The sequence below is a fragment of the Salvelinus namaycush genome, chromosome 1 (assembly GCF_016432855.1).
Source record: "Salvelinus namaycush isolate Seneca chromosome 1, SaNama_1.0, whole genome shotgun sequence".
In the NCBI taxonomy this organism is placed as follows: Eukaryota; Metazoa; Chordata; class Actinopteri; order Salmoniformes; family Salmonidae; genus Salvelinus; species Salvelinus namaycush.
Window position 1 is genome coordinate 35,385,493 of NC_052307.1, and position 21,815 is coordinate 35,407,307.

A 21,815-nucleotide genomic window follows, 5' to 3' on the forward strand; every position below is an offset into this window, starting at 1 on the left:
TCTATGTATAATCCCACAGGGCTGTTGGCAGAAGGCTGATTGGAGCTCCACTGCATACTGTCATGTTTTGGCCACCTGAGGATACACCAAGGGTTTGATGTGTGTAGAGCTGGTGACTGTGTGAAGCTGCCAACATTGCACAGTTCATCCAATGCCTTGACCACAAACATCTGAGACGTTTCAGTCCATGGTCAATTACAGGGCAGAGAACTTATGGAAATGGAAAACGTTCAGTGGAACTTTCTCTAAACATGTTTTTTTGTTGCTTCTGACAGTAATTTCCAAACAGTGTTAAAATAACCAATCCTATTGACCCACACAACTGTGAGGTTAATAAATCACCAATTTAAACAAAAAAAAGGAAATGATCGTACAGTTTCACAGACAGACAGAAAAATCCACGGAGCTACTTGCCTGTGGCAGTCATGCCACACCCAGGAGTGGCGTTCAGCCTTGGGACGGAAGTCCGACTGTCCGTTGTTGTGGATCTGGGAGGAGAAGCGCAGCAGGCGGCGGTAAGAGTTGGCAGGGGTCTCACTGGAGGTGGTGGATAGGCAGTTCTCCTCATAGGCACACTGCAGCATAAACATGGGCCTGTCCTCCATATAGGTGGTCTGCTCCACTATCTGGGGGTTCAGCACCAGGTCAGGGGCAGCTGAGGGGAGAGCAGGGAGTTATGGCGCTTACTGGTTCGAAATCAGACCATACTTTATCCTCACAATTTACTGTAACATGTAGTCCTGCTGACTACTGAAATTACAATGTTACAGGTCTGCACTCAAAAGATTGAAAGACGAGATTGAAGGTAGGATGAGCCTGAAGGATGCTTATAATAGCCATTAAGCCATAATAGGCCAGGCCAGACAAATGCATGTTTTTGCATGCAAGCAATCATCCTCTTTCAATGCAAGACAACTAGTCCAGGCAGACGGCTGTCTGTGAGGAAAAGACAGTATGAGTTCCCTCTTACTCTCTGAGCAGGAGACTCCGGCAGCATTGCGTCCCCCTCCTTTAGGACAGGTGAGATGAGCTCCATGGTGCAGGCACTGGGAAAGGGACATCTCAGTGCCAGAACATCGCACTCCACTCATCACCACAGGGTCAGCACTCACCTCCCCTGGCCAGTACCACGTCTCCTACAGGACAGGAACAGCATGATAGCAGTCAGGGAATGGTTTAGATCAGACAGAGAATTTGTGGAATTTTGTCATAGGTTGTGTTTGCTATGTCAATATATTATTATAGTTATATGTTCAATTAAGTAGTTGGATAATTCAACAGTACATGTATGTAGATACCAGTAAGTGTAAATTAGTTCGAAAAATGTACGGGTAGTATTCACATTCCCTATGGATTCAAGGAGGATAGCAACACATACTGTAAGGGCAAAGCCACAAGACGGTTGGTATCTATCTGCAATATTAAAGCTGATCTACCCCCTAATTTTTTTTTTTTTTTTTTTTTTAATATATATTTATTTTTTACCACAAGAGGGGGCAACCTGTTCATTATCTCTCTAACTTTGCATTAGTGTCACTATTACTTGGCTTAGTTCTTCATTTATCCCTGAAGTGTAGCCATCACAAATATTAAAACCAACTACAGACTACAAAATAGATACGGTTGAATTGTATTCATACGTTGTGTTAAGTTGTAATTCAGGAGTAACAGTAATCATTCCTCATAAATCTCTGTTCTATAGCAAACATCATTTCCTCCATTCCAAGGTTTACAGAGATTTTCCAAACCCACTATTACTGTTATCAAGCAGTCTAGTAAAAAACCATTTGACACAACAAATACTGTGCTGTCTGATGGGAAGGTCTGCGTAATGCTTCTCAGGTGCAAACAGTTAAGAGATGACGGTCCTACAACACCAGAGGAGGTATTTGTCACCCCTGGCAACTAGAGACACACACACACAGTTTTAGAGGACTGAATGAGGGCCCTAATTTGGGAAAGCTGTCATTTGGAACAGAATTGATGTCAAAAGGACAGCCTACATGGTAATAAGGGCCAAGGACATTTTTTTCAGTAGGGTAACTGTACAGTGCTGTAATGCTGCGGAGAGCACTGCTGCATGTTTGGACAGGTCGTCAAAATAGGAATTTGTTCTTAATTGATTTACCTGTATAAATAAAGGTTAAATAAATAGACATTTCAAAAAACATTTCTCACCTGGAAGGCATTGCTGGCGAAGCCGAGGTCAAGCTGTTTGCACACGACCATAGCCTCGATGGTGCCCCAGCCGTCACTGCATACCGTACCCCATGCCTGGGAGCCGTTCCTCTCCACCAGCACCTCCACACGCCCCTCGTTTGGGTTACGTCCCCCACTCAGACGCAGCTGCACAGAGACACATGAGAGGTATTTAGCTACAAACACACAGATAGCAGCAATAGGAATACTACTTTGTCCATTACTACATTATACAATGTTTATATTTTATGAAAGAAAGAAATGTACTGTAGGTAAATGTTAAATCTTATTGACTATAGTGATGAGAACAGCACATAAAGTCTTCGTTAAAGATAGCCTGTGCTCTTTACCTGACTAACACACAGACACACGCACACACAGACACCTACCCTCTCCTGGAAGCCCATTGCTGGGACGTTACACCTCACGGCTGCATCCTCCTCATGGCTGCAGCCCAGCGACTCTTTGTTGAAGAAGCACTCTGTGATGGACTTCTCAAAGCCAGAGCACTCAATCTCATTCATATGGACTGGGCCCATACCTGGGAAACACACAAAGGAGAATAATACTGGTAAGAGATGGGCAGAGACTCTTGGAGTTGACTCTTTCCCAGACGTTCAGGGAAGCTAAAATAACAGTTGAGTGTGGCCAAAAACGGTGTGGTTCCACGTTGACAGGTAAATGGAACTGTGGTGAATCTAAGTCAAAGTCCAAGACTTGGTGTTTCAGTCAACAAGCTCATGGGAGACCACACATTTGAATGCATTGCAGGATCTTGTCATCACTTTATTAGATGAGTTTCAGTATTGAAGGTTAGAGTTTCAGTATTGAAGGTTAAAGAGGATGTTTTCATGTCTGTTCTAGCTGGTCTGCTATTAAGATGCGTCTTTCTGTAACTTATTTTCCTGGAGGCCTTAGATACAGAGATAGTGTTCCTTTCTCCTTGACAGTAGTAAATCATGTGGGGAAAATATTTTTCCAAAAGGAACAACCAGTCCAGAATTCTCTCTGGATGCTTCTCAAATGGCACCCATATCGTCACTGTCTGATGAAAACCTTGTAATAAAATGTTTGCCTATTTAATTTACTTTTTTTTAAACATTTATTGAAAGCAGTAACTCCCTTCAATGAACACTGAGCATGTCAGGACTCTAGGACCCCCAAAAAATGTATAAAAAGAAACTCCAAACGTTTCAGAAATGTTTGTTTGTTAATGGGAAAATATTATGTTTTGAAAAGTCCCTGTTTTGAAGATAAGAGGTTTTCATCAGACAGCAACGATATAGTGTACTACTTTTGGTCAAAGGTAGGGACTATGTAAGGGATAGGGTGCCATTTGAAACTTAGGCCGTCTGCTGTTTCCATGTTCCATAATGTGCCATTATTCTGTAATTTACTACTCCTTTTTTCAGTCTCATGCCTGTGTGGACTAGCTCAGAGATAAAATTAATAATAGCTGTACCTATTCGGAAAACAGCAGTGTGCAATTCCTTTCAACCCTGTTATAGTGTCCCGTGTAGCTCAGTTGGTAGAGCATGGCCCTTCACTTCAGCCTCACTGAAAATAGGTGAATTATTTAAAGACACAGTTAAATCAAATCAAACTTTGTCACATACGCCGAACACAACAAGTGTAGACCTTACCGTGAAATGCTTGCTTACAAACCCTTAACCAACAGTGCAGTTCAAATAAACGAAAGTAACACAATAAAATAACAATAACGAGGTTATATACAGGGAGTACCGGTACCAAGTCAGTGTGCGGGGGTACAGGTTAGTTCATTTGGTAATTTGTACATGTAGGTAGGGGTGAAGTGACTATGCATAGATAATAAACAGTGAGTTGCAGCAGTGTACAAAACAAATGGGGGGGGTCAATGTAAATAGTCCAGTGGGCATTTGATTAATTGTTCAGTAGTCTTATTGCTTGGGGGTAGAAGCTGTTAAGGAGCCTTTTGGTCCCAGACTTGGCGCTCCGGTACCGCTTGCCGTGCGGTAGCAGAGAAAACAGTCTATGACTTGGGTGACTGGAGTCTCTGACAATTTTATGGGCTTTCCTCTGACTGCCTATTATATAGGTCCTGGATGGCAGGAAGCTTGGCCCCAGTGATGTACTGTGCCGTACGCACTACCCTCTGTAGCGCATTACGGCCAGATGCCGAGCAGTTGCCATACCAGCCAGTGATGTAACCGGTCGGGATGCTCTCGAATGGTGAAGCTGTAGAACTTTTAGAGGATCTGGGGACCCATGCCAAATCTTTTCAGTCCCCTGAGGGCTGAGGGGGAAAAGGTTTTGTTGTGCCCTCTTCACGACTGTCTTGGTGTGTTTGGACCATGATAGTTCGTTGGTGATGTGGACACCAAGGAGCTTGAAACTCTCGACCCGCTCCACTACAGCCCTGTCGATGTTAATGGGGGCCTGTTCTGCCCGCCTTTTCCTGTAGTCCACGATTACAGTTACTGTAAGATCTGCTGAATACATCATTTTGACTGTGAGTCAGCGATACCTACTGTATATGGGGAGGGTCCATGCCTTTATGCCCCAGTTATTGGTCTGCCTCTGCAGAAAAAAAAATATCCATGGTAACTAATATCCCCGTAGGTAACACTGAGTGAGAGAAAACTGGTCAATAAATAGTATGTCCTCGTTTTGGCAGGGCCCATGTCCCTGGAGGGAAAGACGAGGTCTTGAATAAGGGAGTGGATACATGATGTACTCTTTAAATATAGTTTTTCTCTCCACTACAGCCTTTCAATTACAGTCCTAGAATATGGCAAGTATTGCCTTGCATTTTTCAGCTCACTGTGACCATGAGCCTGTTTTGACAAAGAATCAGAGTAGGAATGCTGATCGAGGAACAGGTCCCCCTTTTTCATGTTATCTTAGTCATTATGATCCAAAAGGCCAAACTTATCCTAGATCAGCACTCCTACTCTGTGAAGCTTTACGAATATGGGCTCCGAACTGCAGAGAAGAAATTAAAAGTTGAACTGATCCATTCCATTTCTATAACCCAGCCTGATCCGGTCCTCCAGCAGGGTTAGTGATGGCTCAAAAAGTCGGCAAATAAGGGATAGTATTACAGACTGTTAGATGTTTTGGACATTTTCCCTTTGCAACATTTGGTGAACACATGTAGTTCTAAAGCTACAGTACACAATGAAGCTGTTCATGTAAATGTTTCTTTGTATTCCAGGAATTCAAGTGGTCATCTCAGATTTCTACTCAGACTTTGCGCAGTTAAGGCCAATGTTGTTTGATTGACTGTTGAGTGAAAATGGTGAAACAAACCCAATACTCTTGGACAACTACTCTAAAAATGACCAGAAAAACTTGCATGACCTCTAACCTGATTTTGATAACCTATGTAATAATAATCTATTCAAGGCCTTTTACATAGATCAAACATTATAATAGTTAACTTCATCTTCAGCCCAGTCAACTGCTAGGCTGACCAATATGTTGGAATGTCCATCATGTACTTGGCCGGATGTAATGTTGTGATTGGCACTGTTATTGTAAGTAGGACTGAGTTCCAATCCCTACCCTGTCCAAGCCGACCACCAGACAGGGCCTCCTTGGCACTCCCGAAGCCCAGCTCTCGACACACCACCGTGGCTGACAGGAGGCTCCAATTATCATCACAGATGGTTCCCCACTCGCCGTTCTTTAGCACCTCCACACGACCTTCCCCTACGATGGCCCCACCTCGCAGACGCACCAACGTTTGCTGCAGGAACAAGAGGGAGATCAGACTCATAGTAGGCTGAGTTAGTCGAACACCCAAAGCAAGGCATATGCGTTAAGTCACATTAACACATACTGAAATATGAAAGACAATAGAAGGTACAGTAAGTAGACCTTACTGGTCCAAAAAGCAGAATTACAAAGTTCAACTTTCCATAAATGAATGATTCCTTACAGAGAAATAAATAACTGTCTAGAGGTTGCCATCTATAAAGAGTTACAAAACCTCCGTTTTGAATTGGCTCTTTCCCGTACTTTCTGAGAAGCTAGAAGAAAGATTGAGTGAGGGCTGTGAGGTTACAGACTGGGTGGCTCCAAGTTTACACAGTGGTAAATGTTATTCCCATTTACAGTTTTGGCAAATTGGAAGTGGCCACATTAGTAGCATAACCGTATCTTATTTACTCTGATTTGTAATTACAGACAGCAATGCATAAGTGTTTGCATGCAGTTTGGGATTGACACCGATTTGTGGTTTGTGTTCCCCTACCAAAAAAGGAAACTATAACCTATGTTTATTCCAAGTATACATATATTTTAAATAGGTATCTGAAAAACATAAAATACCAAAGCCATCATAGAATGTTTACATATTCGAAAGCAGTAAGTATTTGAGTAATGCCTGAATATTTCTTATGTGAACCTGTGGCAGGGAAATAGGGAAATATGGTTTTGAAAATGGGATTGACAATTTGAACCGAAGCAGGGACAGGAATAGCATTCTCAAATGCAGAGAATTAGCTTATTAGCAGTGTGCCATATTAGCAGTGTGCCCAAACAACTCTGGCATCACAGCGAAGTCTTATTCTGGCTCAAGGCTTCTGCCTCAACTAGTTCAGGATCCTAATACTTCACAGTGTAAAAATAATGCTTTCCCACTTGGAACAAACTGGTTGAATCAACGTTGTTTCAACATAATTTGTCGATGTATTGTGACGTGGAATCTACGTAGAAAATACATTGGATTGATTTGGAAAAAGTAATCAATGTAAACTGTGGTTTTGAGGGTGAAATTTCAACCATAGGATTATGTCATCATGGTAACCAAATTTCAGCATAGACAAACCTTGTATAAAATAAGTTGAATTCGTACCTTTAAAACAACGTCAGATCATCAACGTTATATCCACTATCAGAAAAATAGACTGGGCAGCACCTCCTACTGGAGAATGTATCTATCTACAGCTACCCTTTGGTCTCCCATAGAGAGTTTTAACCAAACCCAGCGCTGTTTATCTTTGATTTTTGTCACAGACTATTAAAACCGGTTTAAAAACAACAAAAACTCTCAGAGTAGGTTTTAGGGTGATGCTAAGACACTGCCCAGAAAAACTCTGAGCCAGGAGTAAAATCAACTCATAAATGTTTATTTCACCTGGTAATCACGACAGTTTGAGGTACAGCAAAGGAAAAGAGAGTGATGACGCTCATTGACATTGTTGCAAATGATGGGGAATAACCAATTGCAATGAGGCATTGCCAGCTGGGAACTCTATAGCACGCTTCAGACAACCACGGTGAATGTGACTGTACATATTAATGTTGCATGGGTAAAACGTTTGATATAATTTCGCTTGACACAATCACTTCTCTTAATTGTCGCCTAATGTGTTGGCTTGCATAACCTTTTTTTAACAACATTTTCTGGTTGTTAAAAGCTGAATTTTGACAGTGTTACCATTATATCAACACACTCGTCACTACCGTTTAACAACCAATGAGGTATATAAACCCTGGATTGCTATTGCTATATATTGGCCATTGAGAGGCTTTGAAGCCACCGGTCGGCCATATGTGACTCATTTCAGGAAACTAGGTTTATGTTGCGCGTCACTACTTCACAGGAGAGCCATTTGAACGTAACCTTTTTTTTAAATCAAAATGCATTTTTTTACAGAAATGCCTTCTGGAACATGTGAACTTTCATGTGCCTTAATATCAAACTTGTATGCCATCTGTATATACGAATAAAATTGTTAAATTACGAGCCAAGTTGGTTTAGCCACAGAAAAAAGACATGATTGGCTGAGATAATGGGTGGGCTGGACATGCCGAGAGATGAGTTCGGATTGGTCTGCCATGTATTACGCTTCTGTCTATAACATGAGCTGGTCAGTATGTGTAGGTTATCCTTTCTAACGCGGCTTTTTGAAAGATATCACGTAGTAGAACTGCAAAGCTGTTGCTCTCCACTTTCTGGAGAACCGAGTTTTGAAATCAGTGGAATGCACATTGGAATTAGAGTATGATAGCTTAGGAGATGGAGAGAATTCTGGGGTTTGATTGCAAATATGCAGACGGAGTCGAAAAGAGAACACCTGTATAAAACACCAGTCTCCGGATTACATCTTCAAATTAAGGCAACCATGGCATCCATGACAGAGAGGGAGAAACATCCATCCATGTATATGGGTCAGATAGTCCAGCTAGCCTCATTTTCAGATATTACACATTTCTAATTGACATAAAGTCGTTTTCATTTATAGTTAAAGCGTACTGTTAGCTAGCTATCTAACGTTAGCTGGCTGGCTCGCTAGCTAACATTACATGTATGATCTGTGTAGTAATATTATTTGTATGTCAGAGCCATTTGCATTGCTAGTTATAGCCTAATGTTAGCTAGCTAGCTAACATTGAACCTGTTTGGTTAGCTATCTGGGGCGGCAGGTAGCCTAGTGGATAGGGTGTTGGACTAGTAACCGAAAGGTTGCAAGATCGAATCCCCGAGCTGACAAGGTAAAAATCTGTCGTTCTGCCCCTGAACAAGGCAGATAACCCACTGTTCCTAGGCCGTCATTGAAAATAAGAATTTGTTCTTAACTGACTTTCCTAGTTAAATAAAGGTAAAATAAATAAAAATTCATGCAGGGTAGTAAAGTTATGAGTTAGGATTATGGTTAATTGTTTAGCTAGCTAAACAAAAGACTCCACTATACAAGTAACGATTTCAATAGAATGTTCATGATGTCACTGCGACAACTGTCGATAGACGTAGTTGGTAAATTCCCTCTGGCTATCTACTCTGATTTCAGATCACTCGTCTGAGTGTGCCAGAGCACAGAATAACTGACAAATTTATGAACGCTCAACACCCGTTGAATATGGCCGGTATCAGTAAAAGTTGGCAAAAAAGCGTAATTAAATTGTTGCCAGCAGCACAGTGGCAGTCACCAACGCTCAGGATAACATAAAAACAGCCTAACCAGCTCTGCTAGGGCGAGTAAGACAGTCAAAGTGAGCTGTTCCCTTATTTGTGTCTGGAAGTAGCTAGCCAACGTTAGCAAGTTAACTTGGGTGCTTGACTGCTGTTGTTAGGTCAGAACGCTCGGATCAACCCTACTCCTCGGCCAGAGCGTCCAGTGTGCACTCTGAATTTACGAACGTACAATCTGACAACGCTCTGAGTTTTTGAACGCCCAGAGCACACTCTGGCACTCCAGATTGAATATACGAACACGCCCGTAGTATAAGCCAGCTTTTAGTCTTGAAGGCTTTGGTTGTTTAGTACATGGCCTCACATGTGAATCCTTAAAAAGCTGGGTGGAGCTAAAGCTTAAGAGGGTGTGAATGATGCTGAATGGGTGTAGGCAAAGGAAAGCTAGGTGTAGGTGTACCAAAACATTCAAGGGCCATTTTCTCAAAAGTAAGGTTACAAGTTAATCAACTTTCAAAGCAGAATTACTTTCCCATTGTAGTGTATGATATAACTTTTTCTAGCTCTGAGTCTGTACTTTTATCAAAAGACAAAAAAAGACAAGTAAAAAAACAATTTCAAATTTTGCTGCATAAGACTGAATCAAGCCGGTCGGTCACATATTGGCACTCCCAAGTAGTAGCAGTCATCCATAGGAATGAATGGAATTCTACAGTATTTCAATTAAATATTTCAAAATTACATGTATTTAAGTACTGTTTTGTTCTAGTGGGGACAGTAACATTAGTAATCTCCAAAAATTATACTTTAAAGGAAAATATTTTTATTTTAAATTTTTAGCTCACATAATATAATTTAAAAGTATGCATTAAGGTGTCTGTAATAGAATAAACGTGGCAAAAAGGAATGTAGACATTAATAAATGCATTACTATAGCTTCCAAAACATTTTTTACAATGGTGGGGGAGTGCCAAGATGGAGGCATGGTGGTTTCAACACAGTGCCCCCTACCAATCATCTAGTGTATATATATAAATCGTTGTTAACAACTCTAAATCACTTTGGCTTGTCGGCCTCAAGTCAGTTGGCAATATTGTTGCAAACAACGTTGCATATAACATTTGAAAGGTCTATCACTTTCATCAAACACAATCGAAGTTAACATAGGCCCTAGCCTTCAATTGCCCAATGTATAGGCATGCCCAATTTAGGTGTCACGTTGGTAACAATGATTCGGGAGACAGGCGCAGGAATGCGTAATAGTTTTTTTTATTCAGCCCAAATTACGGCGTGCCGTGTAAAGGCACAGGGACGAAGACCAAACAAACACGTACACAAAACACAGGGTTGAAACCCAAACAAAAGAGCGAGGTGTACCTCGAATAAATACACACGGGACGAGACCCGTAATCATCTGTGCAATCCACAAGGGCACGAAAACACAAAACACACAGCACAGTTACTCACATGCACCAACGGCCATTGTAACAATAATCGACAAGACCATGGAAACCAAAGGGCACATATATACAAATACTAATCAGTGGGAATAGGGGACAGGTGTGCGTGATGAAAGTTCCGGAGGGATCTGTGACATTAGGCATATTTTTTAACAATTTGATATTGCACTTGAAAGGGATAGCTTGAAATAACATAATGTAGGTAATTAAATAATCGAAAGAAAAACATGTTTATTTATAAGCCTATTTGTTATAAGTATTTAGGCATATCATGTGAAATAGGCCTCGTGAAATCATTGTCAAAGTCACAAGAGATACTGTTGCATGTAGATCTAGATTATTTATGGATTGATCGTATAGAATTATCCCAAAATTATTTTAACAACTCAGGAACCACTGAATCGCTGCAAGACACCAGTAAAATGTCTCTATTCTCAGCACTTACGACCAATTTTCTACGCTGAGATGCTTTGTGGATATGGGCACAGGTTGATTTACAATGTAATGATATTTAGTGATTTGAATTGTGTTTGATTGTCAACACAACCAAATATCATAATTTGAAGGAGATGTTTCTTCTGCTTGGATAGTTACATCTGTGTCACTGACTTAGTCTGGATTTAATTCCAATTTGTCTAAAAATTTATAAAAGTGCATTTAAAGTTTGATTTGATTTAGTCCTATTCAAACACAATTGGATTAAGCCAGAGGCTCAGATGGAACTATCCAAGCAGTAGAGACAGCGCATTCGGAAAGTATTCAGAGCCCTTGACTTTTTCCACATTTTGTTACGCTACAGCCTTATTCTAAAATTGATTAGATCATATTTTTTCCTCACCAATCTTCACACAATACCCCAGAATAACAAAGGAAAAACAGGTTTTTAGGAATTTTACCAAATTGATAATAAAAAAAACTTTACATAAGTATTCAGACCCTTTACTCAATACTTTGTTGAAGCACCTTTGGCAGCAAATACAGCCTCGAGTCTTCTTGGGTATGACAGTACTTGGCATTTGGGGAGTTTATCCCATTATTCTCTGCAGATCCTCTCAAGCTCTGTCATGTTGGATGGGGAGTGCCACTGCACAGCTATTTTCAGGTCTCTCCAGAGATGTTATATCGGGTTCAAGTCCGGGCTCTGGCTGGGCCACTCAAGGACATTCAGAGACTTGTCCCGAAGCCACTCCTGTATTGTCTTGGCTGTGTGCTTAAGGTCGTTGTCCTGTTGGAAGGTGAACCTTCGCCCCAGCCTGAGGTCCTGAGCGCTCTGGAGCAGATTTTCATGAAGGATCTCTCTTTGCTCCGTTCATCTTTCCCTTGATCCTGACTAGTCTCCCATTCCCTGCCGCTGAAAAACATCCCCACAGCATGATGCAGCCACCACGCTTCACCGTAGGGATGGTGCTAGGTTTCCTCCAGACGTGACGCTGGGCATTCAGGCCAAAGAGTTCAATCTTGGTTTCATCAGACCAGACAATCTTGTTTCTTAAGATCTGAGAATCCTTTAGGTTCCTTTCGGCAAACTCCAAGCGGGCTGTCATGTACCTTTTACTGAGGAGTAGCTTCCGTCTGGCCACTCTACCATAAAGGCCTGATTGGCGGAGTGCTGCAGAGATGGTTGTCCTTCTGGAAGGTTCTCCCATCTCCACAGAGGAACTCTGGAGCTCTGTCAGAGTAACCATCGGGTTCTTGGTCACCTCCCTGACCAAGGCCCTTCTCCCCCATTTGCTAAGTTTGGCTGGGCGGCCAGCTCTAGGAAGAGTCTTGGTGGTTCCAAACTTCTTCCATTGAAGAATGCTGGGGGCCACTGTGTTCTTGGGGACCTTCAATGCTGCAGAAATGTTTCTTACCTCTCCACAGATCTGTTCCTCAGCACAACCCTGTCTCGGAGCTCTACGGACAATTCCTTCGACCTCATGGCTTGGTTTTTGCTCTGACTGTCAACTGTGGGAACTTATACACTGTCAACTGTGGGACCTTATATAGACAGATGTGTGCCTATCCAAATAATGTTCAATCAATTGAATTTATCAAAGGTGGACTCCAATCAGGTTGTAGAAACATCTCAAGGATGATCAATGGAAACAGGATGCACCTGAGCTCAATTTCGAGTCTCATAGCAAAGGGTCTGAATACTTATATAAATAAGGTATTTCTGTTTTTTATTTGTAATACGTTTGCAAAAATTTCGAAAAACCTGTTTGAGGAAATTGATTGATGAGGACATTTAAAAATATATTTTTTTTTAAATAAGTCTAACGTAACAAAATGTGGAAAAAGTCAAGAGGTCTGAATACTTTACGAATGCACATCTCCTTTAAATGTTGATATTAAATATTACTTTTGAAATACAGTAAATAGCCTAAAGTTAAGGCTATCTTACAAACTAATGCAACATTCAACATTTAAATGAGTAACACTTTCATGGCCACATTTTGAGGTTACTGTAACTATACATTTCTTCCCATGTAATCATATAAAGCTGCATGTTCAAGACAGTGTGCATTGGTCGTTGCAGGTCTGTGGAGATCTTCACAATTGTTTTAATAATTTGTTCAGAATATCGAACAGCATTGATCACTTGCACAATGTACTTTTATTATAATTTCAACTGCAATCCAGGTCATTTGGCTATGCTTTTAGATAAAGCTGTTGTGAAATGTACTCTGGATCTGTACAGCCTTGAGGCAGAGCTAAACATGTATAATGGGAATAATCTGAGTCCCAAATCGCCACCTATTCCTTTATAGTCCACTAACCTTTACCAGGGTCAATGAGGCTCTGGTCAAAATTAGTGCACTATATAGGGTAATGGGTGCCATTTGAGACACACACTATGGGATGTCCCTGGTTATGCCTAGCTCGCTACAAAACACTGAGATGTGGAAAGTGACAGAGCAGGCAGGCATGCATGCATTCTAATGTAAGATCTTCATTTGAGCCAGTTTGCTACAGCAGGAAAATATTTCTGCACCAACAGGAAATGTGAATTATTATGTGGATTATAATGAATGGACATTTTTGATACATTTTTCGTAAAGGAAAATCAAGTCTGAAATTTCAAAGTGGAAATGACAAACTTCAGAAGCCTTTTTAAACCTCCAATACACTACAAGTTTTACATTTCTTGCATTGCATTAAAGTTCTCTTGCAACAAGGTGATCAAATTCAAATCCACACTCGTCGTAAACAACAGGTGTAGACTAACAGTGAAATGCTTACTTACGGGCCCTTCCCAACAATGCAGAGAGAAAAATATAGAAGGTAATTGGGGTAGGTATGTACATATACTGTAGGTAAGGGTAAAGTGACTAGGCAACAGGATAGATGATAAACAGTAGCAGCAGCGTATGTGTTGAGTCACAATAGTTAGTGCAAATTAAGATCCTACATCTTGATTGATGAGGACATTTAAAAAAAAAAAAAAAAAAAAAAAAATCAAATAAGTCTACCGTAACAAAATGTGGAAAAAGTCAAGAGGTCTGAATACTTTACGAATGCACATCTCCTTTAAATGTTGATATTAAATATTAAATATTACTTTTGAAATACAGTAAATAGCCTAAAGTTGGATGTGCAAAATAGACGTGGGATTCCCACAAGATGTTTTCAATAGACCAGCATGAATTATCTCCTTCCCACAGATCCTGAGTCCATGATGATGAATCACTTGACAGTAAACATACAAAACTGCAGATGGGCTTTAACAAAGCCAAGTAGCTAAAGTGTTTCTGAGTGTCAGTGTTTTTTAGTAATGCGTCTCAGAAAACTACATTGTCCATCGTTCTCTTACAGGAATAATCAGATCAGCGATAAATTAACCCACTCATATTGACAGAATATAGTTCGACCCCCACAGCTACAGTATTTCCCCTATCTACTGTATGTTTTATTTGCCATAGCCCAGCAGTGGCACAGCAGAAATCTGACTGAATAATAGAAATAGAATCACTAGAACAGGTATCCCCAGTCAAGTTAATAGGTCTGGCTATATCCGGTGTTATGATTATATTTCTATAGACAGAATGCAGTGGTTTAGAAAGTCCGTGGTGGCAAAAATTGCCTTTTCCCTTTATTCAGATTACAACATTTCCCTTTCGGTTATTTGAAAATGAAATCATCTCCAGACTATCGCTATCTTTAAAACAAGTTGTCACGATCGTCGTAATAAGGACGGGACCAAGGCGCAGCGTGTGTAGAGTTCCACATCTTTATTTAGGTGAAACTTCAAAACAAAACAATAAACCAATAACGAAACGTGAAAGTAGTGGTGCACATGCAGAAACGCAAAACAATATCCCACAAACACAGGTGGGAAAAATGGCTACCTAAATATGATCCCCGATTAGAGGCAACGATTACCAGCTGCCTCTAATTGGGAACCATTCAAAACACCAACATAGAAATATTGAGCTAGAACACCCCCTAGTCACGCCCTGACCTCCTACACCATAGAGAACCAAGGGCTCTCTATGGTCAGGACGTGACACAAGTCATATAAAGCTAGTTTGAAATTTTATTTTAATTCACCAGAAAGACGAATATTACAACAAATATTATGACTAAACTCAAATATATAATTTGATTATTTTTTTCAAACATTATTTTTTTGGGGGGGAAATTGCATAATATTTGTTAATGATATTATAAATAGGACTGGTGAAGTTGTCACACATGCAGCTAACAAACATATATGTAAATGTCTGCTATATCCAAAATTACAACCAACTGATTGCAGCATTACCGCAAAAACGGAAGAAGCAAGTGGAAGGGAGAGAACATAAGGAACTTGTCTGTCGGCCCTACATTAAAGATCAAAATTGGTTAAAGAAAATTGTGATAAATAAATAAGTATACCAGTTTCATTTAAGGACCCAAAAATTGACAGCGGTGCCATACAGGTTGCTAAATATTTGGGAAGAGATTTTCGATTGTGCCGATTCCATGGCACATGGTTATAGAACTGATACACAAAACAAAGCCAGATTCAAAACGTAGAGTTTTTCAATTTAAATTATTATACAAAATTATTGCAACCAATAGAATAAAAATACATGTCTGTGGTGCCTACCTCTTGTCTAAAGGCCTTCCTGAAGCCTGTCATGGGGGTTGGGGAGAAGGCTCTTCCTGGCACACAGCTGACCACCACGGGCGTGCCCCCACCACAGGTGCTATTGGCCTTTGCTGCCACGTCATGGCCCAGCTTGCAGCTTGACACGTGGGCCTCGTTTCCAGTGCAGTTGACAGAGTAATCCCAGTAAGAGGGCTTTCTCCTGCGGGCAAACATCCTGAGAACACAGGGAACACATAGTCAAATAATAACATTTCATACACAAGGCTGCTATCCCTTTTTCCCTAACACCTATACACTACAGCATCAAACATAACCGTATGTAGTCAGCTAGTGGTTAAATAACAAGGCATATCCGGTAACAAAGGGTTACGTATTAGGATACAGATGTGCATGTTTAGTCTGGGATGTGAGCAACACGTGAGGTTAATTGACGTCTTCCAGGCCTGTAGGGATGTTAATCCATTCCTTTACTTTTTAATAGTTCGCCAACCAAAGTGTTTAATGAATGTTTAGGGCAGAACAGCGTGTGCTCATCCTGTGTCTATATCACATGTCTGAGAGGTGTACATGAAAGCAGATTAAAGAGGAGGAGAAACGCACGCACACAGCATTGGTTTTCCATTTGGAACCTGGATAAAGAAAATTGCCGCTCACTGTCTGGAACCCATCCAAAGCCAGCGTTCTAAGCCATTGAGACTGCGGGCAACATACAGAAGTTGTGAGTGTAGGATGGAAAAATAGAACTTTGGGAAAAAATGGACTGAAAAAGCAATCACATGTTTGTTTTGGAACAGTGATCTATTGCTACGCTTCAATGGAAAACTGTAATTTATACAGTAATGTGGGGTATTATCAACAATAAAATATTGAGAAAGCATTATACTGCAGCATACTGTAAATCAGGGTTCGCCAAATGGCAGTGATTTTATTCTAAGCAAAAAAAAAACATTTTGTTTTTAAATATATTAGTTTTAATTACTGGACATAAAAGACTGCAAAAACACCAGCAAATCAGCTCCAAGTGATTTTAATTTAGGAAATCTGTTCCAAAGTATTCCCACAAATAAAAGAGAGATATACAGTGCATTTGGAAAGTGTTCAGACCCCTTGACTTTTTCCACATTTTGTTATGTTACAGCCGTATTCCAAAATTGATTTTTTTTAAATCTCAATCTCCTGTGACAGGCAATACCCTGCAATGACAAGGCAAAAACTGTTTTTTAGATTTTTTTGCAAAAAATAAAATTAAAATAACTGAAATTTCACATCTACATAAGTATTCAGACGCACCTTTGCGATTCCTGCCTGGAGACTTCTTGGGTATGACACAACAAGCTTCGTACACCTCTATTTGGGAAGTTTCTCCCATTCTTCTCTGTTGATCCTCTTAAGCTCTGTCAGGTTAGATGAGGAGCGTCGCTGCACAGCTATTTTCAGGTCTCTTCAGTGATGTTCGATCGGGTTCAAGTCCGGGCTCTGGCTGGGCCACTGATGGACATTCAGAGTTCTGAACACTCTGGAGCAGATTTTCATCAAGAATCTCTCTGTTTTTTGCTCTGTTAATCTTTCCCTCGATCCTGACTAGTCTCCCAGTCCCTGCCACTGAAAAACATCCCCACAGCATGATGCTGCCACCACCATGCTTCACCGTAGGGATAGTGCCAGGTTTCCTCAAGACTTGACGCTTGGCATTCAGGCCAAAGAGTTCAATCTTGGTTTCATCAGACCAGAGAATCTTGTTTCTCAAGATCTGAGAGTCCTTAGGTGCTTTTTGGCTCCAAGCGGGCTGTCATGTGCCTTTTACTGAGGAGTGGCTTCCGTCTGGCCACTCTACCATAAAGGGCTGATTGGTGGAGTGCTGCAGAGATGGTTGTCTTTCTAGAAGGTTCTCCTATCTCCACAGAGGAACTCTGGAGCTCTGTCAGAGTGACCATCGGGTTCTTGGTCACCTCCCTGACGAAAGCCCTTCTCCCCCGATTGCTTAGTTTGGCCCGGCGGACAGTTCTAAAAAGAGTCTCGGTGGTTCCAAACTTCTTCCATTTAAGAATGATGTAGGCCACTATGTTCTTGGGGACCTTCAATGCTGCAGAAATGTTTTGGTTCTGTATTTCCACCCTACAGAATCCAGTACTATACCGTATTTTTGGAGTGCTAAAAACTTTTTGACCACTAGTCAATGCACGCCTCTTATAAGGCACACCTCGAAATATGATAATGAGCCAGAAACAACAATACCATTATTATATTTTGAGGCATGCCTTGTTGCAACTGTTAGTGTGAGTCTGTACCAATTTAACTCATATGTGGTTATAATGCCCCATCAATATATAAAATATAAGGGCCAGATTGGAACGGCAGCAAGTTTTAAATATTTATTGCTTAAGTATTTTGTCATGTCCTTTTGGTCTCTTTTGCCCTGCAGTTGCTGCCAATTTAAAAATCCTTTGTTACGGCTTATAGAAGTTCAAATGATCTAAAACACCAAATATGAATTGATATTATGTCATGCCTAAGCACATTACCTAGCAGCCAAACCGCTTGCACCAATCCTCATGTAAATCAGGTAAAATGCTGTGAAATCTCCCCCCAATGAATTTAATTCATGAATTCATCCATTCATTAATGTATTATGATTATGGAAGCATTTTTCTTTTTTACAGTACAATAGTCAATTCTACTGTATGTCATTACACAGTACTCGCTTTGATACTGTATTTAGATTACAGTAACTCCTTTACGGTGTACTTTTCATCAGCTTGAAAGTTTGCACGTGCTATCATTTATTTTGAAAGATGCATTTTTTAAATGAAACATACCACAGCACGGATGACATGCATTTGGAAGATGTATACTCAACCCCATGACCTTCAAATTATTTGGAATATGCTAAATTAAACTAGAGGGCATACAGAGGCATTTGAGCAGAGGCAAAGTTTGGATTATGAAATAACTGTAGACATTGGCTGTGTGCCGCCGCCTAGACCAAACGCCAGACTATAAAAACAATCTCCATGTTTCATGGGTTTAAACCAGGTGCAGGCCGGGAGAGATGGAAAGTAGGGAGCTGCTATACTGTGTTTACCTAAGCAGAGGAAACTTCTCTCCTTCTCTACCCCTACTGAGACAGTATATTCAAGGTTGCTTCAGATCTAGAGGCGAGGGCTAAGGTTTGAGTGATTAATAACCGCTGGCTATTCCTCTGCAGGTTTCCACGTGTATATAAGAGTTAGATCTTTCCCCAGCCCAGTCAGTACCCCATTACGACTACTTTTAGGAATGCACTGATCCTGTATACACAGTATATATACAAAGGGGGGGAAGGTTACTTACAGTTTTTCTCAATCGCGTACAAGCAATTTTCTATAGCAGAACACCTATGATCAAATACATTTACAGAATTTCAGAAATGTTCTTGCTTTAGTACCTGCCTTGCATATCTTAGGTGCTCTAAGGTCAGGTACTAAGGCAAGAAAATTACTTTAAATACAAATGTCATCTAGGCAATGGTTGATGATTTATTACAATATTGCAGACATGCAGAGATGTAGAGAATGAAGTTGGGTTACTTCTAAGTCATCATCTTCGACATTGTGACCCTCCATTATGGAGCTTTGCTTTGGTGTGGATTGAGGCCTATGCACTCATATTAGTTGCGTTCCTCACGTCCTCCATTGTATTCATCTTTCCTTATTACTATTGTGATGACACCGATAAATGAAACCTGCACACAATGTGCTTATTTTTTTTAAATCAGAAAAATCAGAAATAATATTTGATTTAATGTGTATGAAATTGTTTGGTGAGGTATGCATAAAAGGAGAGTACTTGCCCATAATTCAGCACCTTTGGATAGTTATTTTTCCAATTTTGATCATCATGATTTAGTGACTGCAAAGAAAATGCATTGATGCATCCACTTTAAACAATGCCACTTAATATAATGTTTACATACCCTACATTACTCTTCTCATATGTATATACTGTACTCTATATCATCTACTGCATCTTGCCATCTTTATGTAATACATGTATCACTAGCCACTTTAAACTATACCACTTTATGTTTATATACCCTACATTTGTCACACCCTGGCCTTAGTTATCTTTGTTTTCATTATTTTAGTTAGGTCAGGGTGTGACATGAGGAATGTATGTGTTTTGGTTTGTCTAGGGGTTTGTACGTTTAATGGGTCAGTGTCTTGTCTAGGTGTTTGTATGTCTATGGCTGCCTAGATTGGTTCTCAATTAGAGGCAGCTGTGGTTTATTGTCTCTGATTGAGAGCCATATTCAAGGCAGCCATAGGCATTTGGGTTTTGTGGGTAATTGTCTATGTTGTACGTTTGTAGCTTGTGTGTGTGCACTTACGTTTATAGCTTCACTTTGTTTCGTTTTGTTATAGTGTTCGTTGCGTGTTTTCCCCTTCTCTAAATAAAGGAGAATGTATTTTGCACACGCTGTGCCTTGGTTCTCTCTCTCACCCATAGACGATCGTGACAACATTACTCATCTCAGATGTATATACTGTACTCTATACCATCTACTGCATCTTGCCTATGCCGTTCTGTACCATCACTCATTCATATATCTTTATGTACATATTCTTTATCCCTTTACACTTGTGTGTATAAGGTAGTAGTTGTGGAATTTTTAGGTTAGATTACTTGTTGGTTATTACTGCATTGTCGGAACTAGAAGCACAAGCATTTCGCTACACTCGCATTAATATCTGCTAACCATGTGTATGTGACAAATAAAATTTGATTTGATTTTGATTTGATATACTGGGATTTTTTAAAGACAGACTAACTTACTGTTTTGTCTGCTAGGACTCAAGAGATAAGTATTGCTGCATTCATCTTTTTAAAGGCAGACATTTTCTTTGATGAATGTACCCTATGTGCAATTTTGACTGTATAATATAGTTTTGGTGAATGTATTTGTGTTTTGAGAAGGCAACATCATTTTGAACAAGCATTTACTGTTTTGCAAAAGGCCAGAAATTTCTGTCTTGCAGACTCGGTTTTGAAAATCGACATTGTTTAAAACATTTTTTGTGGTATTGAGAAAAACTGTAAATTCTAAGAGATTGTGTGATGTGAAGCAGAATACAGGAAGTTGTTGTATTATTGCTCTGTAAATCCCCATCAAAATCCGTCTGTTTAAGCTGGAGATATATGTTTTATTGCATGGGCTACGTCTCAATCCGCCAGGTCAGAGTTAGTAGGGATGACCTGTGATGTTCTCTTGATAAGTGTGTGAATTGGACCACTTTCCTGTCGAAATGTAACAAGTACTTTTGGGTGTCAGGGAAAATGTATGGAGTAAAAAGTACATTATTTTCTTTAGGAATGTAGTGAAGTAAAAGTAAATTTGGCAAAAATATAAATAGTAAAGTAAAGTACAGATATCACAAAAAACTACTTAAGTAGTACTTTAAAGTATTTTTACTTAAGTACTTTACACCACCGATTAAGGCAAATATGTTCTGTATCCGATAAAGTGGAGCACCAATAATCAAAAAAAATGATCCACAGCGAGAGGGTAAGAAGGTTAATGTTCTGGTGAGTTGTACGTTTGGTGAATAACGGCCTAAAGTTTCAGTAGCATATCGGGGTGTAAAAGTAACCACATAGGTTCATAATTTCCACTATGAGAGAACTCTTATTTAATTGTTATTTTTTGTTGGGGGGCTTACAGGTACATTATCCATTTCAAATTACAGTATATGTTTATAAAACATGTACTGTACTCACAATCTGCCACTAGAAAAAAAACTGTAAGAAATACAGTGATAATAAATTCACCCTAAACAGAAAACAAAAAAGAAGTGGACCTCCAACCTCCCTTCCCATTCCCCCAACCCCACCCCTTGAACCCCTGAAGGATGTTTCCAAACCCTTTCCACCACCCTAACAACTAGGGTTGCTGGTCAGTCACCCACCACCATCGGCAAGGGTACGGATTCCACATTTGGACCATTGGGGGGGATGCAAAAGGCCGCCCTCCAGATCGCAAGGGGTTATTGTGAAAGGAGTATGGGTATGACATTTTGATTTGCATCAAATGTAAATTGTGTGCGCAATTGTAGGACAAAAGGATAGTTTACATTGTTTAAGGGATATATCAGTGAACACCACCTCTTCCAGGGCAATAGGAGACACCATATCTTTCTATACT

At 40.2% G+C, this 21,815-nt stretch overlaps 1 protein-coding gene across 1 annotated transcript in view; it reads right to left on the bottom strand.

The window, feature by feature from the left end:
• LOC120041372 (lysyl oxidase homolog 2B-like) overlaps positions 1-21,815 on the bottom strand; it is a 66,175-nt gene that overhangs the window by 5,597 nt on the left and 38,763 nt on the right. The window contains exons 5-10 of the mRNA XM_038986359.1: positions 15,635-15,851; positions 5,746-5,929; positions 2,589-2,740; positions 2,179-2,346; positions 971-1,136; positions 415-655 (exon numbers count right to left, since the gene is read on the bottom strand). Coding sequence (XP_038842287.1) covers positions 415-655; positions 971-1,136; positions 2,179-2,346; positions 2,589-2,740; positions 5,746-5,929; positions 15,635-15,851 — 1,128 coding nt within the window. The remainder of the gene's footprint in view (positions 1-414; positions 656-970; positions 1,137-2,178; positions 2,347-2,588; positions 2,741-5,745; positions 5,930-15,634; positions 15,852-21,815) is intronic.